This window comes from Aquarana catesbeiana, linkage group LG03 (genome assembly GCF_042186555.1).
Source record: "Aquarana catesbeiana isolate 2022-GZ linkage group LG03, ASM4218655v1, whole genome shotgun sequence".
NCBI lineage: Eukaryota > Metazoa > Chordata > Amphibia > Anura > Ranidae > Aquarana > Aquarana catesbeiana.
Genome location: NC_133326.1, coordinates 320,128,632 through 320,155,509, shown reverse-complemented (window position 1 = coordinate 320,155,509; position 26,878 = coordinate 320,128,632). Strand labels below are relative to the sequence as shown.

Sequence of the window (26,878 nt, the reverse complement as noted above, 5' to 3'; positions counted from 1 at the left end):
GATCTCACCGCTGAGCTATTGTGTTCTGACAGTGGGACTGTACACAGCGGTCAGCACTCTCAGCCATTGGCTGCCAGCGCTGATCAGATGCCGGTATTCCAGTATGCCCATCCGACAGAGGATGGCCATTGGACCCGGCTTCTGACGGACAGGCAGGTGTTCACATGGGCTAGTTTCTGATGAACCACTCGATATTCGGCTGTGTGTACCAGACTTTAGGGTTAAAACTCCAAAGACATGCTGGTAGGTTAATTGGATCCTGTCTAAATTGTCCCTACTATGTATGAATGTGAGTTAGGGACTGTAGATTGTAAGCCCCTTGAGGGTAGGGACTGATGTGAATGTATAATGTATATGTAAAGCGCTGCGTAAATTGACGGCGCTATATAAGTACCTGAAATAAATAAATAATAAAACAGGTGGTGAAGAGGTGACATAATCGCTTCCTCACCTCCTGTCAAACATCCTCTGAATAGTGATCCACCGTGGATCGCTCTTCAGAGGGTAGCCACACATGAGAAGGAGCCCCAACATGTGATTGGAGTTAGAGAGGTAAGATTGTGTGGTGACACACCGTACAAGTCTTAGTAAATCCCCCCACTGTGTAGTCTTGCTGTGCTCATGTTCAGTATAGGAGAAGAGGTGCAGCATGTGCTGTTATGACAGCAGAGGTGTATAGTAAAGCGTGCCTATATCCAGGGAAAGTGAGTGATCAGCAGCCATGTAGCTGGGATCTCCTCCCTGCCCTCCATGGACTGCGGCTCCTGTCACAACTTGTGCATGCAGGCGTGCTGTCAGCGCTCTCCTCCAATCACAGCGCTGGTCCTCGCTGCTCGGCCAGCTAGTGGCAGCATCCGTGATTTTTTTTTTTCTTGTCCTCCGACAACAAGTAGCTCATCCCAGCATCGCCTTTAAGGCTGGGCCACACCTCCCAGATTGGTGCAGAGACGGTGTATCGGGTGTGGGAATTCCATCACCTTCCTCCCCTGCCCATCGCCGGCCCAGCAGGATGGTGTCCTGGATCATCTCCAGACTGGTGGTGTGAGTATGGCAGAGGGGGCATGCTACATGTCTGTGCAGGTGATCGGTGTGTGTGTGTGTGTGTGTGACATGTCATCCTGGGCCCCTCCATCCCAGGCTGTATGGAGGATGGAGAGGACATGGAGGGGCCCAGGATGACATGTCACACGTCAGATGATGGACACCAGGATGTAAACAAATAGATCGGGCCTTCTTCTTATGGAATCGTGCCACTAGGGCAAGGCTGGCACATCCAGGGACACAGGTGAAGCTCTGCACTGTACACATGCCTGGAATCAGGGGACATAATGGTGGTGATGATGATGCTGAATGATCATGTGATACCTGATAATAAAGAGAATTGAATTACTTCTACCTAATTAATTAGAGGATCCTATGTTTTCAATAATTAGTGATGCAGTAAACCATTTGTCTGACCTTCCTGAGAATGCTGCGCCCCTGTCTATGTCAGTGTTTCGTCACATATGGTGACCCATCACATTTGGCTACCCGATGGACTGCTCATGCGAGACGCCGCCATATGCCTTCCAACACTGTGGCGATCTGCACTTGTGCAGAATTTTGTGGCCATACCCCTGAGTCCAGGTTCAAGCCCCACCATCCAAGTGGAGTTAGATTATAATTAGGCAGAGCGAAGCGAGGCCGTGCCCGAAGCGTGGCGAGGGGCCCTGTGGCAAAGTGGTGTCTTACAATAGTGTTGGAACACATATGGTGGCGTCGCACATACGCACTCCAGCGGATAGCAAAATGTGATGGGTAGCCGAATGTGACAAAACACCGGATCATAACCAGGGACAGGAGGCCATCACACTAGATCTGATGTGTTTACTGTTGCCAGGATGATTTTTTGATTAGTTGCCATGGGTTACCCAATTTAGTCCATGATTATTTCCCTTTGCTCTGCCCTCTATGGGACTAACGTTTATCATTGGACAAAGGAAAATGAGATTGGAATTGTTGCCAATAGAAACCTATAATCATATGGGAGAGTTGAGGGAGAATCCTGTTTGGTTGTTATGGGTCGTCTTATTTTGTTTATTTGATGTTTTAACGGATAAGTCCACCCTAACATTAAAAGGTTGTAAAGGTTTGTGTTTTTTCACCTTAATGCATCCTATGCATTAAGGTAAAAAAACGCCTCCCAGCCCCCCGTTTTACTTATCTGAACCCTCAAACTTGACCCACGTGGATGCGATCTCTCTCTGCTATCCAATCTCGGCTCTTGATTGGATAGATTGATAGCAGCACAGCCATTGGCTCCAGCTGCTGTCAATTAAATCCAATGATACGGGGGGCGGGGCTGAGTCCTGCATTCAGCCTCTATGGACGCCGAATGCTGGACTCAGGAGCGCGCCCGCAAGGTAACCCCCCGGGAGAACGCTTCTCCCAGGGGGGGTTATCTGATGCGGGGAGCAGCCGCGAGAGCCGCTGGGGGACCCCAGAAGTCAAAGATCGGGGCCACTCTGTGCAAAACGAGCTGCACAGCGGAGGTAAGTATAACATGTTTGTTATTTAATTAAAAACAACCTTTAGTGTCACTTTAAAATCCCTGCATCTACAGACATCCACGATTTAACACTAACCTATCTAATGCTGGCCATACACTGTACGAAAAATCGGGCAGAATTCGGTCATTTTGACAGTTTGTTTGTTTTTCGGCCAGTTAATGGGCACAAGATCGATAATCGTTGGGACATTTTTGAGCTGAAAAAAAAAACAAAGGACGAGTTTGGAAATTTTCTGCCGAACGAAGGATAAATTGAAAGGTTAATGTGTTTCCCGTCCGAACTGTCTGCACTAGGTATATGTTAAAAAAAACGAACAAAAAATGCATTCATTTATGTCCACTGAACGATTTATCGGTCATTACATGATGGCACTATCGTTTGCGCTCACGGCCGAATGTTCGTTTTTCAAAAATGGGTTCAGCCGATTTTTCGTATAGTGTATGGCCAGCATAACCCTGTAAAGAAGAAATCAGTATACATACCTTTTTTGAAGCCGATCTGACTCGATTCCCACGCTGAGCTGTCAGCTGTGGAGGTGGGTGGCAGAGGACACATCCAACAACGGAAACCCCTATAATAAATCTATAGGTGATGTCACTCCCCATTCATTTCACAGCCGTTGTCAGCCGTGTCCTCTGTAGAGCTTCCGCCGCTGGAGATCCGGTCGGATCGGCTTCAGAAAAGCCATATGTATAGCGGTTACTTCTTTACAGGGCTACATAGGTTAGTGTTAGATCGTGGATGTCTGTGGATGTAGAGATTTTAGTGATAAGGTGGACTTACACTTTAATTAAAGTGGAACTAAACTGGCAGATCTGTTTCCTAAAACAGTGATATTCAAGGCATGCCATCAAAAACTGTCATGGTTACCAATGTGCTTATGTCTGCTCCCAACCGAACTGTCAAACCATCAAATAGCTGCTGTCAAAACTGATCACATGTGCAGCATCGTGACAAGCGCAGATCAAACAGAGGCTGAGATGGCAGCTTCCTTAGCTGTAAAAGGATAAGAGGGTTTGGTTGCACTTTAATCCGTTTCTATGGGGTTAATTAAAACTGGCCATACATTATACAATTATCTTATTCAATTTCCTTTAGATTTACCTTCAACTATGTAGTGCAAGGTACTGAAAAAAAAGAAAATAATGCGCATAGAAACTGTTAAGCTGCCAACACTTCACTAGTCATATAGTGCAAAAAAACATATAAACCAATAATGTGGCGCTCCAAAAGTGAACAAAATAAAAAGCATAAATAGATATGAACCTGGAAAATCCAAGGTATATAGTGAGTAAACAATGTATGTCGTGCAAGGGCCTGCTTGATTGCATACAAATTGAAAGTTTTTAGGTTTGACCGCATATTATTTGGTTTTGGTAAATCCAAAGGAAAATTGTACAAGAAAATTGTATAATGTATGGCCAGTCTTACTAAAACTGGAGTAATCAGAATCTGGTGCAGCTGTGCATAGTAGCCAATCAGCCTCTAACTTCAACTTGTTCAATTAAGCTTTGACAATGAGCTCCCTGTTCACATCGGCATAATTTGACATGCAATTTGACCCAAGCCTATTGCCAGTAACAGGAGTGTCCCATTCGGTGCGACGGCGACTTTGCAGCGTAGCACCGATTTCCAAAAGTAGTTCCTGCACTACTTTTGGCGACTTCAGGGTTGATTTCTATAGACATCTGTGCATGAACCCCCACAGATGTCTTTCAAGTCGCCCCTGAAGTGGGACTGAAATCCGGCTTTGAAATCGTGCGAGTTCAGATAAGCTCGCAAGATTTCAAAGCCATGTTCAGTGTGAATGAGGACTCAAACCTGGAAGCTGATTGGTTAAGTCGCAGAGCTGCACCAGATTTTGCACCCTCCAGTATTAGTAAATCACCCCCTATGCCTTTTCAGCCATCTCCCCTTTGTATAGAGTGATGCCATACACCATTGAACTAGTGGTATTTGATGGTTCCTTGATTTTATTTCTTGAATAGCTATCTTTTTAGAAAAAAAAAAATATAGTTAACATTTAAAGCGGAACTTTACCCATAACAACTAGATAAAAAATAATGTTCTTTAGCAAGGAACATACATTTCACAATAATAATTATGCTATAAAAATGAGTGTGTGCTGTAAATCACCTCCAGCATTGCTCCTGTTTCTTCTTGCTGAAGGCTGCCATTTTGCTGTAGCCTAGAGCCCCTGAAAAGCAGTAAATCTTAAAGCGTAACTAAACCTATCGATTTAACAGTTTCAGAAAACATTCCTGAAATGCCGGGATTGCTAACTGTTCCATTTGATTGTGTCCTCAACCAAACTGTCAAACCATCAAATAGCTGGTGTCATAACTGATCACATGTACAGCATTATAGCAGTTGCAGATCAGACAGAAGCAGCTTCCTTTGCCATAAAGGATTCGAGGGTTTAATTCCATTGCTGTCAGCAGATCGGCCTCTACAAACTCAGCAGTGCCTAAAAATGCCTAAAAACAGAGTGCAATTCATTGGAGGTCCATGGCAAAAACACCTCTTACATCAGTGGTCAATAGAAAGAATAACTCCTGCAGTGGTGGTCAGAATGCCACAAACGTGATTGATGACATGCTACCCGCTTTGCCAAGTGGTGTTGGTCTTGGAACTATGCAGGCACCATCAAATGATAGGTCAATATTTCACAGCTCCAGGAACCCCTAGCAACCTCTGAACCCTGGTTGAAAATGGATGATTTAAAGTGATGCTATCACAAACTTAACTACTTGCTGACCAGCCACCGTCATAATACTGCAGCAGGTTGGCTTCCCTGCGCGAATCGCCATAGCTGTACGGCACCCGTCTTTAAGGGGTATAGGGGGAATACATATTGGCCTAAACTGATGAAGAAATTTGTTTTTTAAATTTCTTTTTTAAATTTCTTTTTATGGATATTTATCGTAGCAACAAGTAAAAGATATTGTTTTGTTTTTTTTAAAATTGTTGGTCTTTTTTGGTTTATAGCACAAAAAATAAAAACCGCAGAGGTCAAATACCACCAAAAGAAAGCTCTATTTGTGGGAAAAAAAGGATGTCAATTTTGTTTGGGTACAGCGTTGCATGACCGCGCAATTGTCAGTTAAAGCGACGCAGTGCCGTATCGCAAGAAATTGCCTGGTCGTTAAAGGGGCAAATCTTTTGGTCCTTAAGTGGTTAAAGTGGTTGTAAACCTCAGACATGAAATATGAACAAAGCACATCCCTCTATAGTGTGTACTTTTCTCAATTAAGAAGCACTTAGTGTAATTTGTGTGTGCTGCTTTGTTCCTCTGCTATCAGCATTGAATCACTTCTGACAAGTTACACTGACACCAAGAGTAAAAAGGTGACAGGGGAGGGAGCTCTAGTCTCAGCTCTGTTCCTGTGTTCTGTGTGTAGGGAGGGGGGGGTGTCTCTTCCATCCAATCAGCTGTCAGAACTCTTTGTTGAAATAAACAAATTTCTAGTTATTGATGGGAGAATCGTGCGAGAAATATAATTAAAAATGAAATTGAGCTGTGACCTGGAAATAAGAGAAGATTTACAGCCACAAAAATTCTTTTCTGTACCAACATGAGGTGAAATTGAAGGCTTGATTGGTCAAATTTCGAAACCAATGGTGGCACATCAGATCACTAAATGCACATAAATTCTAAAATTTTCGAAGCAAAATTTTTTGGCATTTGACCCATGTATGGCCTGCGGAACTTTCAGCTTTGCCAAAAAAAAAAATTACCCGGAAGCTGTCTGGTTTCTATGCAGAGCTGCACCAGATTTTGCACTCTCCAGTTTTAGTAAATCACCGCGTTGTGTCTACACCCAGGCCCCTTTCACACGGGTGGTCTGATAAGATCCAACTGTCAGTTTTTCTGGTGGATTTGAATTGAAGCTCCATGTTAATCTGTGGGCAGGTAGATGTAAACATGCGCACCTCCAAGCCCATCTAGGTTCGAAAAATATTGGAAAAAGGTTTGCAACCTTTTCCATTTTTTCAGATGTAATTCAGATGGGTTTACTGATCCACACACCCATGCAAAGGGCCCTCATTACCATGTGGGATGCACAGGTGTTCCATAAAGCCACGTGCGGGCAGCCTTTTAAAATCAATGACAGTGGCACGGATCTTCAAGTGCATCCCAGAATGTACATCCATGCGGGACTAATGCATAGATCAGGACACAGACAGATTGAATTCTAATCCGTACATGGGCCCCAAATCAGATATACATGCAGAAATGCATTTGGAGACCCGTGCAACTGTTTTTTCTGTACTTGCTAAAAATGTTCTTACTAATCCGCCTCAAAAAAAGCTCATGTAGCTTTTGGAGTGGTAGTCTTTGAACTACGGGTGCCTGAACACTCCTATATGAACGGCTTCTATTTAATTATATGGCATTTTGTTTCCTGAATGTTTTGGAGCTTTGGGCTTCAAGGTATACAATGCTCAGGTGTGAATGGTGCCTTGGAGTGTCCACATAGGGGTATATAATTGCATATTCAGGTGTGCCTGGAGTTCAGGTAAGAATCACACAAACCACACCACTAGCACTGGAAGCTTGCGTGTGGCTTTCCAGATGCTTGAGGATTTGGAAGGATACAGAAGGATGCATTTTTTCGAATGCACTGAAAATTTGGGGCATGCATAATTAAGATGGCCATACAGTAAAACGTTGGATTGTGAGCATAGTTCGTTCCAGAAACATGCTTGTAATCCAAAGCACTTGTATATCAAAGCGAATTTCCACATAAGAAATAATAGTTTATAGTCCATATAAAAAGATTATAGCAATGTGATTTGTTGTGTAACCATAAAATGTCCATCCACAAATGGAAGCCTCTACAAGGGGATTAGAGGCAAAATCCAGCAGGAGCTCCAGAGTATAAAAGAGAAGAGAGGCGCCTCTAAGTGTAGCACTATGGATACATTTAGAGCCCTTTCACACCGAGCCGCCCATAGCGTCGGAGGTAAAACGCTGCTATTTTTAGGGGCGTTTTACGGTCGGATTAGTGGCGCATTTCGGCCGCTAGCGGGGTGCTTTTACCCCCCGCTAGCGGCTGAGAAAGAGTTAAAACTGCCCGGAATGCGACGGCGTTTTGCCGGCGGTATCCCAGTGCTGTCCCATTGATTTCAATGGGGAGGAGCCGTAAACACACCGCTCCTTCACCGCTCCAAAGAAGCTGCTGACAGGACTTTTCCTGATGTCCTGCCAGCGCAGCGCTCCGGTGTGAAAGCACTCGGATTTTCACACTGGAGACAATGGAGCAGCTGTTTAAGGGGCGGATTGCAGTCGCTATTTTTAACGCTATAGCACCTGCAAAACACCCTCGGTGTGAAAGGGGTCTCAATGAAGGTACAACATTTAGCAACTCACATGGTTGATGATTAAAAGAGGCACATCCAAGTATGCAGGAATCCGGGGTAAAGCTGTCCTCATAGACCTTCCATCGCACCACTGTCAGTCTGCAATTGTCACCAGGAAGAATACCCTGCAGTAGAGTGATCTGAAAGCGAGGCTTGAAGCGCTCGTAGAGAGCAGCATGGAAGGGACGACGTCAATGGCGGTGAGGAGGACGGTCTATGTCTGGGGTCTCCAAACTACGGCCCTCCAGTTGTTATGGAACTACAATTCCCATCATGTCTAGTCATGTCTGTGAATGTCAGGGTTTTACAATGCCTAATGGGACGTGTAGTTCCACAACAACTGGAGGGCCGTAGTTTGGAGATCCCTGGTCTATGTGGACAGTTTTACCCCAGATTCCTGCATACTTAGATGTGCCTGTTTTAATCATCAACCATGTGAGTTGCTAAATGTTGTACCTTCATTAAATGTAACCATAGTGCTACACTTAGAGGCGCCTCTTCTCTTTTAGACCCCTTTCACACTGAGGTGCTTTACAGGCGCTGTAGCGCTAAAAAGAAGCACCTCTCCTGTCACTCCAATGTGAAAGCCCAAGTGCTTTCACACTGGAGCGGTGCGCTGGCAGGACGTCAAAAAAGTTCTGCAAGCAGCTTCTTTGAGGTTCTTTAGGGGTGGTGCATACACTGCTCCTAAAGTGCCCCTGGCCATTGAAATTTTAACCCTTTTTCGGTCACTACTGGGGGTTAAAAGTGCCCCGCTAGGGGCCGAAAAGCGCTAAAAGGATGGTAAAGCATTGTTAAAAATAGTGGCGCTTTACCGCCGACGCCCGGGCGCTGCGAGTGTGAAAGTGCCCTTATACTCAGCTGTGACGTGGCGCTACTTGTATATCAAGACAAACTTGTCTTGCAAAACGCTCTCAACCAAGTTACTCTCAAACAAACTGTATATATTTAACTGTATATATATACCTGTATATTACTGTATATATTTTTCTAGTTTCCAGTTACTGATTTTTTCTGAAGTAGACCCAAATTGTGGGGTATTCCTGTGTCACGGCCATAAGTCACTTCCAAATCCTGTTAGCCTTTGTCCATGGCATTCAAAAATTCATGTACAATGTACCTTAACAATATGGTGGATGGTACATGTTCAAGGATGAAATAGTGAAAATAACGCTGTGTAGTATGCTCAGACTCGTATTATATCTGTCCTGGATTAATGACCTGCTTTGCTGGGTAAATAGAATTTGCTGAGTGAAACACAGCCGATTTTACATTTGTTTGATTTGTCAATACAAGCTGTCCAGAAAAATCAACCATTCTTCCAAATTTAAAATAAGGACCCAGGCAGATTTGTCTAGTAAATACCTCAAGATTGACGTATCAGGAATACATTATACAGTAGGAGAATATTAGATACTGATTTTTTTTTTTTTTTTTTGTGAACTGTAGCATTTAATATCTTTTAATTTAATAATATTGTTTTATCTTTATGCACTCCTGAATTTCAATTTTTATCGTTTTTCCTGCATTGGTAAATGCTCTTCATCCAGTTTTACTTGCACTGTATGTATTACACATACAGTATAAAGGAGTTAATCTGACGTGTTAAAGGCGTTTTGTCTAGTCAGCAGAAATATTTGCTCTATCCGGGTAGCTAATCTGTTTATTTTTTCAGTGACAGAAGAACGATTACGGCTGACACCTTCTTGTCTAAAACACATGCTCTTTAACCACTTAAAGACTGGAAGGATTTACCCACTTCCAGGTAATTTTTTTGCGATACGGCACTGCGTCGCTTTAACTGACAATTGCGCAGTCGTGCGGCATTGTAACCACACAAAATGTATGTCCTTTTTTCCCACAAATAGAGCTTTCTTTTGGTGGTATTTGATCACCTCTGCAATTTTTATTTTTTGCACTATAAACAAAAAAAGAGCGACAATTTTGAAAAAAAAAAAAAAACACAATATTTTTTACTTTTTGCTAGAATAAATATAAAGAAAAGTAAAAAAAAAAAAACGAATTTCTTCATCAGTTTAGGCCAATATGTACTCTTCAACATATTTTTGGTAAAAAAAAAATGCAATAAGTGCATATTGATTGGTTTGCGCAAAAGTTATCGCGTCCACAAACTATGGGTTAGATTTATGGCATTTTTATTATTATTATTCTTTTTTTTACTAGTAATCGTGGTGATCGTCGATTTTTAGTGGGACTGCGACATTGTGGCAGACAAATATGACCCTAAGTTACACTTTTTGGGGACCAGTGACACCAATACAGTGATCAGTGCTAAAAAAAAAAATGCACTGATCCCTGTATAAATGACACTGACAGGGAAGAGGTGGCGATCAAGGGGTTAAGTGTGTCCTAGGGAGGTGCTTTCTAACTGGGGGTGGGGAGGGGGTGTTAAGCCCCTTTCACACGGGCGGCTGTTCTGCCGCTGTCAAAGCATGTTTTGTTATTTTGAAATTCAGAGAATCCTGGCACAGCGTTCACTTGCAATTGTACATTGCGATTATCTGCGTTTACCTGCGTTTACGTGTGGCTGCGTTTAGCTGCGTTGGAACATTCTTGTCATTTCTGATGTGCTTCCTGTTTTTCTTTCCTTGTTGCCGCTGCTATCTGCAGGTGAAATAGAACACTGCGATTACCTGCAGTTATGTGCAGATAGCTGCAATAAGTCGATCCTGGATGCAGTCAGATTTATTTTTTCTAATCGCACAAAACCCCATGAAATGAAACCATTGCAAAATGCAGTGTGTGAATGGGACCATAGGAAAGCATTATGTGAGTTTAGCTGCGGTAGATAACTTGATCTATCCGCAGCTAAAAGCTGAATTCTATCCGCCCGTGTGAAAGGGGCCTAACACTGGAGGAAAACAGAGATCATGTTTCAGCTTAACTGAAACAGAAGATCTCTCTTTTCCTCACTGACAGATCAGCGGTGTGCCTTGATTACATAGGCACACTGCTGCTCCGTGTCTCCTGTGAATGATCGGCAGGTCATGGCGGCCATCGCGGCCACCGGACCCACTGATTGGCTCGTGCTGTGTCTAATCACAGTGGGAGCAGTGCTCTGGCAGGGCCCACGTGCCCTTTACACCGCATGCACAAAATCACGTACTGGAACGTTTACGCAGACGGGCCACCCTGCCGTAGTATATTTACAATGGGCGGTCCAGAAGCGGGTAAAGTGGACCTGAATTTAAAAAGTGAATATGTGCCATTTTATAAGGAACTTCTAGAAAAGTTAATTGTGCCTAAGCAGTATCCTGCAAGATTTATCTTTTGTCCTAAATTCCTCCTAAAAATTAGCAGTGCACTTCTGTCCCCACAGCTTCATAGTCATATATGTGTTATATGAGAGGCACTGCTGCCTGGAACTGCTAGTCTCACAGGATTTTGGACGTCACTACTGTGCTGCTCATTGTTCTCCTTGCTTGAGTGCAATCTGTACCTGAGGACCTGCACTATGCAACTCCCTGCTTCTACTTTGATCATTTTGTGGCTATGTGCATTGTATACCACTCCATGGGAGTGCTACCTCTTAAATATTCCCCTACTAAGTATCAGATCTGTAGTCATCAGGGGGCAGATCTGACATGAGGAAACAAAGCCTTGCTCCTCTGTTGAGATGACCGTTAGTCATAGACACAGTGCAGGCATTAAAAGTCAGTAAAATGGGGTAAAGAATAGCTCCAGTAAGCTCAAGTCAATGCTGGTAACTAGTCCTTTGCCCTCTGGCTTCCCGTTTTTGGCACAACTTCCACAGTTCAGGTCTTCTTTAAAGCTGACCACTCTCCTATATAAAACAGTGCAAAGCACAGACTGACTGAATTGTTGCATGCAGTTCAGTATTGGGCCCAGTGTTGCCAACCGTCAGTATTGTTCTCCTGCCTGTAAATGCCAGTGACAGAAAAAAGTTACCAGTTAAAAATATGGCTGTGACCCTCGGTGAGCCGGCCGAGACCATACGTGTTCCTGCTACAGCGGGGCGGCACTGGGCGGAGAGCGTTGTGTGATGTCATGGTGCAAGGGAGCCGAGTGGAGCGGCCTCGTGTGCGGGTGCGGGACTGACAGTGCTGTTTGGACTGGAGTGGACTGAGGGACCTCCTGGCTTGGAGAGAGACTGTCACTGTGACTCAGAAGGGGACGTATTGGTGAGGTGTTATCATCATCTGTACTGCTGCACACTGCTATCAGTGTCACTGTGATAGTCAATTTCATGTGTGTGTGCCGCCTATTCTAATTACTCGCCCTCCTGAGTCCTGTCCCTGAGCTACTTACTATATAAAAAATAAGAAATATGTTTTTTGCCTTAATATCTACCTTAAAGCACATTGCTAATTGCATATTGTACTTGTTTGTAGCCTAAATACTGAAATTTGCACTTAAACCTGTAACTTTTGATAATGCCAGTAAAAACTTGGTGTCTTGTCAGTAAATTTCAATCTGGTAGGTTGGCAACACTGATTAAGCACACTGGACATTTTGCTAACTCTCCTAGACTCCTTTCCTTCTGGCAGGAGTGTTTTTGCATAAAAAAAGCTTGACGCTTGTAAACGCATTTAGACGTGTCAAGCACTTGGGCGTTAACTCATTTTATTGGCCAGAGTAATAATTTATTCTGGCCAATGAAATGAGTTAATGCTCAAGTCCAAACGCGCCTAGCGCTTAGGCATGTTTAGACGCGTGTTTAGGCACGTCAGGTGTTTTTTTGCTGCTCCTGGAAGCACTGGCAGTGGGGTTTTTTTCTGCCTTCAAACTCCTCTCAACACTTATGTGTGCATAGACACATAGTCTAACATGGAGGGGCGTTTATAGGCAGGAAAAAAATACGCCCCTAGGAGCAGCAGAAAAGACATCCTGTCTGCGTGAGGTCTTGTACCATAGTACAGTGGCAGCTAGTGTGTTTCTTGTTCGGGGGGGCACCCACATAAGCCAGGCTGCGGTACTGAGACAGTGCTTGTGCTGGTAGTAAAGCACTGACGGAGATTTTTGGGATTTTTATAGATTACATGCGATATGTGTTTATATCTATTTTTTTTGTAGTACAGTACAATAATAAATTAAGTTTTAATGAGGATCTTACACTATTCTGGTACACTGTCTTTTTATTTCAAATTGCAATCTAACAATTTTATATTGGAACCCATCTGGTTTTGCATGACAGTCTTGGACCTTGCCCCACTCTTGCATGCTTGGAACAACCATGGACAACTTCCTCCATCTTTCATATCGCAGGGCTTGGTTCCTGGCGGACCTTATCCCTGGTCTAAGCAATGTCTTATGAGAGAATGGGGGATGTGGAGTGGGAACAAGCCAAGCTGTGTGTATATAGTGACGTACTGAAAGTATATATTTGGGAATTGGGGGGCTTCAGTGGCAGATCAGGTGGTTGGGATGCAGTGAGACCAGACTATATTTGGTGCCTGTTGTACAGAGTATGTGTTTGTCAGTGCAGAATACAGTATTTCTTTAAATATAAGTTTACATGCAACGTATGTAGTGTTGTTAGTTCAGCAGGTATGATGGACTTTCTCTCCGTAAACATTGACTTTTCCAGGTTCTAATTTTTTTTCCCCAGTGAAAGGTGATTACGTGTTCAGGGACTATGAATTATATTTGTGAGGATTGTTAACATTACACTGTTTTAATTATCTGAGTTATTCTATTTATTTTATTTCTTAGACTGCTGTTCGGTACTTTATATCCAGCATATTCATCATACAAAGCTGTGAAGACAAAAAATGTGAAAGAATATGTAAGTTACAATAAATATTACTTCGTTCCTCTATTTCATTGCAAAATAAATGACAAGATAATGATGCAAAATATTACCAAGGATCTATCTATCTATCTATCTATCTATCTATCTATCTATCTATCTATCTATCTATCTATCTATCTATCTATCTATCTATCTATCTATCTATTACACTTTGCTACAATGTAAAGTAGTGAGTGTACAGCTTGTATAACAGTGTATATTTGCTGTCCCCTCAAAATAACTCAACACACAGCCATTAATGTCTAAACCGCTGACAACAAAAGTGAGTACACCCCTAAGTAAAAATGTCCAAATTGGGCCCAAAGTGTCAATATTTTGTGTGGCCACCATTCTTTTCCAGCACTGCCTTAACCCTCTTGGGCATAGAGATCACCAGAGCTTCACAGTTTGCCACTGGAGTCCTCTTCCACTCCTCCATGACGACATCACGGAGCTGGTGGATGTTAGAGACCTTGCACTCCTCCACCTTCTGTTTGAGGATGCCCCACAGATGCTCAGTAGGGTTTAGGTCTGGAGACATGCTTGGTCAGTCCATCACCTTTACCCTCAGCTACTTTAGCAAGGCAGTGGTCGTCTTGGAGGTATGTTTGGGGTCGTTATCATGATGGAATACTGCCCTGTGGCCCAGTCTCCGAACGAAGGGGATCATGCTCTGCTTCAGTATGTCACAGTACATGTTGGCATTCATGGTTCCATCAATGAACTGTAGCTCCCCAGTGCCGGCAGCACTCATACAGCCCCAGACCATGACACTCCCACCACCATGCTTGACTGTAGGCAAGACACACTTGTCTTTGTACTCCTCACCTGGTTGCCGCCACACATGCTTGACACCATATGAACCAAATAAGTTTATCTTGGTCTCATCAGACCCCAGGACATTTCAGTAATCCATGTCCTTAGTCTGCTTGTCTTCAGCAAACTGTTTGTGGGCTTTCTTGTGCATCATCTTTAGAAGAGGCTTCCTTTTGGGACGACAGCCATGCAGGCCAATTTGATGCAGTGTGCGACGTATGGTCTGAGCACTGAGAGACTGACCCCCCCACCCCTTCAACCTCTGCAGCAATGCTGGCAGCACTCATATGTCTATTTCCCAAAGACAACCTCTGGATATGATGCTGAGTACATGCACTCAACTTCTTTGGTCGACCATGGCGAGGCCTGTTCTGAGTGGAACCTGTCCTGTTAAACCGCTGTATGGTCTTAGCCAAGGCCATCTTTATGTAGAGCAAGAATTCTTTTTTTCAGATCCTCAGAGAGTTCTTTGCCATGAGGTGCCATGTTGAACTTCCAGTGACCAGTATGAGAGAGTGAGAGCGATAACACCAAATTTAACACACCTGCTCCCCATTCACACCTGAGACCTTGTAACACTATTGAGTCACATGACACCAGGGAGGGAAAATGGCTAATTGGGCCCAATTTGGACATTTTCACTTAGGGGTGTACTCACTTTTATTGCCAGCGGTTTAGACATTAATAGCTGTGTGTTATTTTGAGGGGACAGCAAATTTACACTGTTATACAAGCTGTACACTCACTACTTTACATTGTAGCAAAGTGTCATTTCTTCAGTGTTGTCACATGAAAAGATATCATTAAATATTTACAAAAATGTGAGGGGTGTACTCACTTTTGTGAGATACTGTGTGTGTGTGTGTGTATGTGTGTATGTGTATATATATATATATATATATATATATATATATATAAATAATTCACTGGGAAATTCATTTGTTGACAAGTGAAATTGAAAACTTGTCCCCTGTGTTCCACAGTCACATACATCCTTTTTAACATAGGATGAATGTGGACCAGGCAATTGCAGTAACCCCTCAACAATTTGCCGGCAGGGTTCTCCATGGTGATATATACATTTTCTGCACCAGGAGAGGTAAATTTAATATCATAATCATAAACAATAACTAACAGTGAGGTTGATTTACTAAAACTGGAAGGTGCAAAATCAGGTGCAGCTCAAAGAAAGAAAATGGCAAGTGATCAGCCCCCCTGTTATACCGATACCAGCACTTCAACTTTTGGTGGGGGGTTGCCCAGATGGCAAGGTGAGAAACCTTATGTACCATTTACAGTACTTCCTTACTGCCTATGTGGCTAAGCAGTTAAAGTGCATCTTGCACTTAAAAGCAAGCCCTGCTTACTTAATACATACACACTATGCATTTTTTACAAAATGAACTGGAGCTGTGCTGAAGTCTATGTTCTCCATCTGTTTCCACACACCTCAGCTAAGCTACAGTGCATAGGAAATAGTGCCCTGCATTCTAAAACCAGAAAACAACAGCAGTTTTTTTTCTTCTGTGGATAGTGTCATCAAGCCCTTAAATTTAGTTTGAGCATTAGGGAGGTCCCGCCACTGGCATTGTTTTAAAGGAGTTTTAAAATCCAGCCTGAGCTCGTTTGGCTGGACTTCTCCTATGGGTCACAGAAGTGCAATCCATTTTGTACTCCTTTGACCCGTTTTCAGCAGAGAGCGGTCTGAAGTTTGCTCTCTACTGATGTCACTGGAATCAGTCCAGGCACCGCGTCATCATGACAATGAAGTCGATCCGCCAGATGCCTGGACTGATGCCTGTCTCAGCCTCTCATCGAGCCAATGAGAGACTGAAATGGCCACTCCCCACCCCTTAACAGCTCAGCGATCCGTTGAGCACGGGGAGGGCAGAGCGGAGAGCTGCTGACTGACAGGCAGCAGCTCTCCGCTCGGGGAGCTGTGAGAACCGAGCCATCGGCGATGTTTGATGCCTCGGTTCTCAGTGTAGAAGCGCTGGGGGACAGATGCAGCATCGGTCCAATGCTGCATCCACCTAGGCAAGTATGATGGGGAAATAAAAATAAAACCCATACTTCCCTTTTAAGTGCCTAGAGAACTTCGGGGAAGGAGTTCCTTGTGACATCACTGCCCATATATGGAGTTATACCTTATATTCCTTCCCCAGAGTTTCTTGGGCACATAAAAATGTGTCAATGATTGGAGCTTCATTGATGCTTAAAGTCGAAGTCCAGCTAAAGACGAACTATTCTGAAACCTGCTCCCACTCTGTTTTACGCCTATTCTAACTACCCAGTTAAGGGAAAATGTGTATAATTACCTACTATGAAGGCGCTCCAGTCACATGATCGGCTCCCAATGTCGGCTTCAGTGAAGAGGAGGGACAGCCAACAACAGATGCCCTATAGTAAGCCTATGGTTGACGTCTTTACCCGGGCTCTGCAGCTGTTGTTGGCAATCTTTCCTTTTCACTGAAGCTGGTGCTGGAAAGATCATGTGACCGGACCGAAGCACCCTCAGTATAGGTCTAGACATATTTCATTTACAACATGGGTGTCCAAACTTTTTTGAAAGAGGACCAGATTTGATGAAGTGAACATGCATGAGGGGCGACCATTTTGCCTGACATTCTTTGAACAATTAACCACTTCAGCCCCGGAGGATTTTACCCCCTTCCTGACCAGAGCACTTTTTGCGATTCGGCACTGCGTCGCTTTAACTGACAATTCCGCGGTCGTGCGACGTTGTACCCAAACAAAACTGACGTCCTTTTTTCCCACAAATAGAGCTTTCTTTTGGTGGTATTTGATCACCTCTGGGGTTTTTATTTTTTGCGCTATAAACAAAAAAAGAGCGACAGTTTTGAAAAAAACGCATTATTTTTTACTTTTTGCTATAATAAATATCCCTCAAAAATATATAAAAAAAACAATTTTTTTCCTCAGTTTAGGCCGATATGTATTCTTCTACATATTTTTGGTAAAAAAAACCCCGTAATAAGCGTATATTGATTGGTTTGCGCAGAATTTATAGCGTCTACAAAATAGGAGATAGTTTTATGGCATTTTTCTTTTTCTTTTTTTTTATTTTAGTAATGGCGATTTTTATTGGGACTGCGACATTATGGCGGACACATCGGACATTTTTGACACATTTTTGGGACCATTGTCATTTATACAGCGATCGATGCTATAAAAATGCATTGATTACTGTGTAAATGACACTGGCAGTGAAGGGGTTCACCACTAGGGGGCGGTGAAGGGGTTAAGTGTGTCCTAGGGAGTGATTCTAACTGTGAGGGGGCTGGACTTCAACACACAGGACAGTGATCACTGCCCTCGATGACAGAGAGCAGTAGATCACTGTCCTGTCACTAGGCAGAACGGAGAAATGTTTTGTTTACAAAAGCATCTACCCGATCACGGAGACCGTGGCGGCGCGCTCGCGACACCGCTTTCTAAAGGGGACGTACCTGTGCACCCTTTTGCCTGCCAGTGCCATTCTGCCGACGTACATCGGCGTGCGCTGGTCGGCAAGCGGTTAAAGTTAAATGCAAATTAACGAATACACTGCCCAACAAGTATTCTCTTGCCATTGTGGCTGTGTGTGGTGAAGAGTCTAAGGATGAGCTTGGGCATGGTATTTGGATATATATCTTTTGTGGCCCCCAACGAATCCCTGAGTGCCGCTCAGGACTAAGGATGTGCTTGGGCGTGTTATTTGTAGATACAGTATTTATCAGCGTATAACACGCACAGGCGTATAACACTCCCCTTCACTTTAAAGCGGAGTTCCCCTTAAAAAAAAAAAAAATTTCAAAGTCAGCTACAAATACTGCAGCTGCTGACTTTTAATAATCGGACACTTGCCTGTCCCAGGGTCCAGCGATGCGGGGGATCGAAGCCCCGCTAGTCTCCCCCTCCGCTCGGCGGCGCCGGCATTTTAACTGTGGGCGCCCGGCTGTGGCTTTACAGCCGGGCACCCACTGCGCTGCACCGTGACTGGCCGCGCAATCATCTGGGACCTGTCACGTGTCCCAGATGATTGACAGAGGGAGGGGAAAGAGGTGATCTCCCTTCCTGCGCTGAGGGAAGTGACGTCAGGAGCCCAGGCGCTGAAGGAGGCAGACTACGAGGGACCCCCTAGCAATAGGCATTTAGAGGTGAGTAAAAAAAAAACATTTTCTCCAAATGTTTTTTTTTTATTTTTTTTTAAGCACATGAATTTTTTTTTTTTGGGTGGAACTTTAAGAGGGAAGTTTCAGGAAAAAAACTTAAATTTTAAATAAAGAACTGTGAAGCAAAATAAGGGTCAGTGCCCATCTGCAGCCTCACCATTGCCATGAATGCAGCCTCACCATTGCCATGAATGCAGCCTCACCATTGCCATGAATGCAGCCTCACCATTGCCATGAATGCAGCCTCACCATTGCCATGAATGCAGCCTCACCATTGCCATGAATGCAGCCTCACCATTGCCATGAATGCAGCCTCACCATTGCCATGAATGCAGCCTCACCATTGCCATGAATGCAGCCTCACCATTGCCTGAATGCAGCCTCACCATTGCCTGAATGCAGCCTCACCATTGCCATGAATGCAGCCCTGAATGCAGCCTCACCATTGCCTTCAGTGCAGCCTGATTAATGCCCATCTGCAAGCACCAACAGATTACATACAGGAGAATCTCCTGTTTACTCGGCGGCCTCTTTAATACAAAGTCCCACCTCCTATTATAGACAGAACAGTCGTCCAATGCCAGCCCAGGAGACGGGACTTCCTATACAGAGGCCGCCGAGTAAACAGGAGATTCTCCTGTATGTAATCTGATTAGTTGGGGGCCACAAAAGATATATATAAATTACCAGTGGGACCGTATGAAACGGGAACATGGGCTGCAATTGGCCCATGGGCCGGACTTTGGACATGCCTGCTTTATATGGTAGTTAAAATAGGGCTTAGAATGGAGGCGAGAGGTTAGGATTCAATTAGGCTCCCACTTTATACTGAGCTTTACCAGATAAGATGCCACATGACACCTTTGGACATTGCTAGAACCTGAAAAGTAAATATTAGTAAATAAAAATGAATAAAGGATTAATAAACAAGTACGTGTTTTATGTACACTTACCTGCTTACCCTGACGCAAGTGAACTGGTTAGTTGTCTGTTAAGAGCAGTTCACCAGGGAAGGGGCAATCACCTACTTGCCCCCCATGGGCCCTCCTGGGCACCAGGTTGTCTGAAAAATCTGTCAGCATCGGGTGCCAGTGCTTTGGGTGTGAGACTTTCGGTATTTGGCCGAATCGTCCATGCTAACTTCTCCCTTACTAAAAGATACCAGCCCATGTGGCTGGGGTAACAGACAGGTTAGTTCTGGTAGGAGGTAGCATGCTGTTTTTTTCTCTATTTTTATTTGCTTATATTGGCATGATTTACTGTAATTTTATATATGGCAATATGTCTTGAAGGTTTGAAATATTATACCTATACACCTGTTACAGGCATGAATGGAAAAAAAAGCCCAGATAAAGCGTTTCACATACCTAACATATTTTTGGATTATATTTACAGAAGTATTTTTCAGGCTTTAACACTAAATAGATTACTAATTCTCCCATGTATTGTAGAAAAAATATGATATAGGAGTAAAACAAACCAATCTACAATGTACCATATATTTATATTATGGTAATACTTCAGTAGCTCCTTAAAGCAAACCTGTCTAAATGAAAAAAATGACCAGTCTACCCGGTCTGAGGGCTTGCCACTCCGAACTGCTGCTCCTGCATTGATACCAGCAATCGTACAACAGTGCTGAGACCTGCCAATTGGCTGCTCCAGAGCCCAAGCGCTGCATTTTGCGGAAACAGATTTCAGAATTACCGAAGAGTTGTGAGAGCTACAACAAAATGGCGCCCGTCCGCACACTGCCACGACATATTGTGAGCTCATCTTAATAAAAAAATGGCTTCAGCTTGGTCTCCTACCCATGGGAGAACCCCCTCTAACATGTTTTGCCCAGTAGGGGCTTAATCGTAGAGGCCTCTACATTTAATCCCCTACTGGGCAAAACATTCTAAAGGAGGTTTTCACATTGGTAGGAAACTAAGCCAAGCTGAAGCCATTTTTTTTTACTAAGAGGAGCTCACTATATGCAATGGCAGTGTGTGGACGGGCGCCATTTTGTTGTAGTCCTCGATGTGCCTGACTAGCAAGTATTCAACTCTACCAGCATCTGCTAACACCTGTCAGCAGGGATAACAGATTGGGGTATTTGAGAGGTATTTATGTTATTTGGTCTTTGGTCTACAGAGTTGTAAGAGCATCTCAACGGTAAATGTAAGCATCAAAGAGAATTTTTTTTATATGACAGGTTTGCTTTAAAGTATACATGTATGCAGACATACAAGACCCCATTTATTTCAAATATGTTTGCATTTAAAACAATGATATATTGTATTTTTATATAGTGCCTCAATCTGTCTTTACATTTACCTCCTGTAATCACAGAATCGGTGCACAACATTCAGTTTGAGAAAAGTGAGAGGAGCCAAGCAGTCTTTACTACTATGAAATAAAAAAAAAAAAAAATATATATATATATATATATATATGTGAATTATTTATATTTGGGAACTGACCGATAATGTATGTTTTACAGGTAAAATGGATGATGTATTGGATTGTATTTGCCTTTTTCACAACTGCAGAAACTTTAACTGATATTATCCTTTCTTGGTAAGTACCTTAATGCTTAGTAAATATGAATAGATTATCAGATCAATAAATGCATGTACAAGTAATACTGTGTTTATTATTACAGTATTTATGATGGATCATTTCTTAGCACAAAGCCACTCTGTCAGGTCAACTAAGTGGCTTCCATTCAACCTTCCAAGTTTTCTATTATTGTATTTTATTGAAATTAAGCAAATCAATTAGATACATTATCTCGGTAGACAATTATACTGTTGGAAGTTAGAGACTGTCTGTGTGTGTGTGTGTGTATATATATATATATATATATATATATATATATATATATATATACACACACAAACAATATACTGTATGTGTAATAGAAATTGTTTTTTAAATACTTTTATTTTCCTCTTGAGATTGTCACAGGCAGTCTTTAAATAGCTACAGCATTGATGTCAGTCCAGGCATGGACCTGTGTATTACACCAAAAGGTGATAACTGGCTTTTCACTTGTGCAGGGTGTGAGACCTGTGCAGTGCTGCAGTCAGCCATAACCAGCACTGTTGTTACAGCATTAATGTGACTTTTAGCACTTTGAAGCTGCATTTTATAGCATTCATATTGGTAAAATTAGGTTTGCCTTTGACAGCCTTGAAGAATCTATCTTTATACTGTACTGTAAAATAAGTTTCAGCGTTTAAAGCATTAAGTTTGATCCCAAACTATGCATTGGGCTTATATAACTTAAAGGAATTGCCACATTTGATAAATCCTGACATTTAGTCACACTTAAAGTCGTTCTAAACTCAGAACATTTTTTTTACCTTAATGCATTCCCTGCAAACGTCCCACTACTTGTTGGGCTCCCCCCATATCCCCCTAAACACATACCTTACTCCTCCAGTGACACAGCATTATCCCACCTGCAGCAGTGCTGCTCCCCTTTCCTGGTCTCACAAGAGACACTGATGCAGCGTACACACGAGTGGACTTTTCCACCGGACTGGTCCGACGGACCGAATCCGGCGGACAATCCTACCGTGTGTGGGCTTCATTGGACTTCCGACAGACTTTTTCAGTCGAAAATCCGCCGGACTTTAGATTTGAAACATGCTTCAAATCTTTCCGCCGGAACTCCGCCGGACCCAGTTTTTATCGGGAAGCCCGTTCGTCTGTATGCTGGTCCGATGGACCAAATACGACGCAAGGGCAGCTACAGCACCTGCCCGCGAGAATGTTTCTAGCATGATCCTATCATGCTGATTCTTGGAGACAGGGTATAATCTCCCGCTTGCTGCAATAGGAAAAACACATTTCCATATTGCAGCGAGCGCGAGAAAGAGGCGACAATGCCGTCTGGTATGGATTTTAAGGGGAACCCCCTACGCTAAAAAAAAACGGCGTAGGGGTCCCCCCAATATCCATACCAGACCCTTATCCGAGCACGCAGCCTGGCCGGTCAGGAAAGGGGGTGGGGACGAGCGAGAGCCCCCCCTCCTGAACCGTACCAGGCCGCATGCCCTCAACAACTGGGGGTGGGTGCTTTGGGGAAGGGGGGTGCCCTGCTGCCCCCCCACCCCAAAGCACCTTGTCCCCATGTTGATGAGGACAAGGGCCTCTTCCCGACAATCCTGGCCTTTGGTTGTCGGGGGCGGGGGGCTTATCAGAATCCGGGAGACCCCTTTAATAAGGGGGCCCCCAGATCCCGGCCCCCTGCCCTATGTGAATGAGTATGGGATACATGGTACCCCTACCCATTCACCTGGGGAAAAAAAGTGTCAATAAAAAACACACTACACAGGTTTTTAAAGTAATTTATTAGGCAGCTCCGGGGGTCTTCTTCCGACTTCGGGGGGGTCTCTTCCGACTTCTTCGCTCTCTCCGGCCTCTTCTCCCTGTGTCCGGTTCTTCTCCCGCTCTCCGGCCTCTTCTCCCGGTGTCCGCTTCTTCTGCCGGGCTCCTCCGCTATCTTCTGCTCTTTTGCCGCTCTTTTGCTAGCGGTGGCCCGGTCTTCTCCGTCGTCTTGTTCCCTCTTATTTTCTTCCGATGTTGACACGACGCTCTCTCCCGCTGTAATGCTGTATGAGCGGTATGCAATGACTTATATAGGCATGGGGCGTGGTCACCGGGTGATGTCACCCGTTGACCCCGCCCCTTATAATGTCACAGTCCTGGGGCATGCTGGGACTGTGCCGTCATGAGGGGTTGGGGGTCACCACCCGGTGGCCACGCCCCATTCCTATATAAGTCATTGTCAACATCAGAAGAAGAGAAGAGGGAAGAAGACGACGAAGAAGACCGGGCCCCGCCCACAGACCCCGACAACCAGCGGCCAGGGTTGTCGGGAAGAGGCCCTTGTCCTCATCAACATGGGGACAAGGTGCTTTGGGGGGGGGGGGGGCCGCAGGGCGCCCCCCTCCCCCAAAGCACCCACCCCCCATGTTGAGGGCATGCAGCCTGGTATGGTTCAGGAGGGGGGGGGGGGGGGCGCTCGCTCGTCCCCACACCCTTTTCTGACTGGCCGGGCTGCATGCCCGGATAAGGGTCTGGTATGGATTTTGGGGGGACCCCCACAACGTTTTTTTTGGCGTAGGGGGTTCCCCTTAAAATCCATACCAGACCTGAGGGCCTGGTATGCTTTGCAACGGGGCTCGCAGGGTTTCAATCTTGCCGATAAAGGCGGCGAGATTGACTTCCTTTTCTAGTCCCGTCGTACCTCATCACGTTCAAAATGAACGGACTTTAGTCCGTGTGTGGACAAGTCCGTTCATTTGAAAGGCCGTCGGGAAGACCGGCTGACCTAGTCTGCCGGAAAGTCCGGTCGTGTGTAGGCGAGTCCGTTCATTCAGATAGGCCATCGGAAGTCCGCCGGAAGTCCATCGGGAAGGCCGTCGGACCTAGTCTGCCAGAAAGTCTGGTCATGTGTACGCTGCATGAGAGTAGTGGGAGCCATAGGCTAAAGTGGAGTGAGGACGAAGAGGGGACGTAGTCTACGGATTGCGCACAGCTTGGCTCAGGAGTGAGCACGCAAGTGTGCCCCTTAGCACATAGCTTACTGAGGGGGCACCCTCAGGAAAGAGCAGCAGACAGCGCTTGCCAGGAGACTGCCAAAATGGAGGTAAGGGACCACTCTATGCAATATCATTGCACAGAGCAGTTAGGTTTGACGTTTTTTAATTTTAACTAAAAAAAAAAAAAGTAACATTTTGTTTTAGAACAATTTATTATTACATAATTACATACTGTATGTTATAGTTTATTGTTCTGTTGTGTACTAAGGTTTTTTTTTTATGCAGCAGCTGGGGTAAGGAAAAGTGTCTTCCACAGCACGGAGTGGGGAATAATTTAAAAAAGGCCTTAATATTGCTTTAACTCTGAGCTCCAGTTATACATTAATAAAACACAATTCAATTCAGATATATATATTAATTAAACATGATTTATTGTATTTTAAAATACAGATATTATATGTACATGAATTTGCTTTGCCATCAGCTTTTTGTTGCACAGAAGGTGCCTTGCATAGCAGCACTTGCGCTAGGCTCTATGTTTTGCACAGTTCTTATCAGCCTAACAATGAACATGGTTACAGGAAGAGAAAGCAGGATAACATCTTTAGTCTGCTGCTGCATCTTTATTGCCTAGTCATGAGGAACAGTATTACAGGAGCCACTTTTTCCTATAATCAATGATCAGATGTATGAGTACCATTACCATTATTTCCGAGGGATAGGGTATTGAACTGTGCCATAAGAGGAAGGTGGAACCATACAGTATATGGGGCATATTACTGAGATTTTGGGTCTAGGACTTTTTGCTAATATGAAACATACAGTACATGATGGTTGATATATGTCTGCTGCTGAGTATCCCTTTGTCCTGTGTGTCAGTTTTGACATTGCATTGAGGGAGGGCAGAAAGAGTGTATGTCCCTCATCCTAAAAGTGTTACCAAACCCACAACAGTAAAATCAGTATGTATATGCAGTAAAGCATGCTTGTTATACTCACCGCGGAACCTAAGGGGTTAATCCTCGGCATTGTGTAAAAAAAGCTGTTTGATCCTGTCTTCTCTGATACTCCCTTTCTTTTACTGTCCGCAATCCATCTCCTGATAGTTCAGAGCCTTGGATACACTCTGCAATGCTCAGTTTGGTTTGTATTGCTAGAGAGTTTTGTTTTTTTTTTTTTATCTTGGGATGGTTCATGTGATCAGCACAGGGCCAATCAGCACTGTTCAGACAGAGGGTCATGGGTCCTGCAGCCTCGTAGGACAGTAAAATGAAAACTCTGCCTAAAAGCTTTAACCAGTCACTGATAGAAGTCACAAGACTGCTATATACTGCTGATGAGAAAAGGTATTTTGCAGTTTATATTTACTAAAATAATTGCATTTAGTAGCACTTTAAGTGAAATTGTTAAGAGTTTTGGTGGGAACAGCATACATTTACATTATGGTAAACTTACCTTTGCATTTTCTGGCTCCAGAGTTAATAGCTCCACACTCTCCCTTTGCTGATCCACAGTGGCCAGTGGCATCTTTGCAGAAGCTTCTCCCACTGTCATCCTTGTTCATCAGTAGGGCAGCCAGATCATACAATTTGGCATTAGGCCCCACTCTTCTGCATTTAATAGAGCAAAATACTGTATATAAAGTTGTCAGCACCTATGGGGAAGGCATCTAGCAAATCAACAGGTTAATACACAAAAGCCTAACAGATAAATTAAAAAGAAAGTGTGTAGCGCCATAAAATTTCGAGAATTGTGAAATAATGTGAAAAACAAGAGTTAAACAAAGCAATAACAGCCATAAATAAGAATTCAAATATGTATAATATAATGTAAAAGAAAGTTCATAATAGAGTAATCAGTGTATCTCCATCCGTGTCCACTTGATCATGAAATCTTCCAGTGAAAATCCACACCACACCTCTGAGTGAAAAAAACGAACTCACCAGAAAAATATACCGCAAACACTGCAGCACAGCCGCCTCAAAATCATAAAACCCAGGATGTTTGCTCTCTCCCTGTCATCACTGGCTCCAGGCAAAAGCACTGTCTCTTTAAGATGCAACAAGAAACACGGCAAGCTTGCAAATTACTGTATTAAAAGAAGCTCACCACACAAGCAAGTAAAATCCCACCATAGTTTAGGATTTATTAGTATTGCGAAGGTACTTGCATAAAATCATTGATCACCCAAAAAATATGCCGTCAAAGTCACATACAAAGCTGCTGCTTGGCATCCAAGAGCAGGGGCGTGACATTAGCGCTAAGACTCCACTCTACGTGTTTCGTCCCATTGGACGTCTTCGGGGAACTATGAAGAGGTGGTGGCATTTTACTTGCTAGTGTGGTGAGCTTCTTTTCATACAGTACTGTGTGGGCTTGCCATGTGTTTTGTTGCTGCTTAAAGAGACAGTGCCTTTGTCTGGAGCTGGTGTTGACAGGGAGAGCGCAAACATTCTGGGCTTTATGGTTTTGAGCTGGCTGTGCTGCAGTGTTTCACTACCTTAGATCTCACACTGCAGTTATACATATTGTATATGAGGGCGTATGCACAGAAGTGCCTAGACCCTTTTGAGGGTACTGTTTAGGCAGGATTAACATTTCCAAATGTTCCCTAAAACATAGCAAATCTTCACATTTTGGAGTTCAAGGCCACTTAAAGCAGAG

At 43.8% G+C, this 26,878-nt stretch overlaps 1 protein-coding gene across 2 annotated transcripts in view; it reads left to right on the top strand.

The window, feature by feature from the left end:
• The first annotated feature begins 853 nt into the window (after window positions 1-853).
• The window catches only part of REEP2 (receptor accessory protein 2), a 58,308-nt gene continuing 32,283 nt past the window's right edge, over window positions 854-26,878 (top strand). The window contains exons 1-3 of one of the 2 annotated variants that reach the window (XM_073620401.1): window positions 854-1,041; window positions 13,608-13,680; window positions 21,163-21,239. In XM_073620401.1, coding sequence (XP_073476502.1) covers window positions 1,010-1,041; window positions 13,608-13,680; window positions 21,163-21,239 — 182 coding nt within the window. In that variant the 5' untranslated portion in view covers window positions 854-1,009. The remainder of the gene's footprint in view (window positions 1,042-13,607; window positions 13,681-21,162; window positions 21,240-26,878) is intronic. The other variant, XM_073620402.1, reaches the window with a different exon arrangement.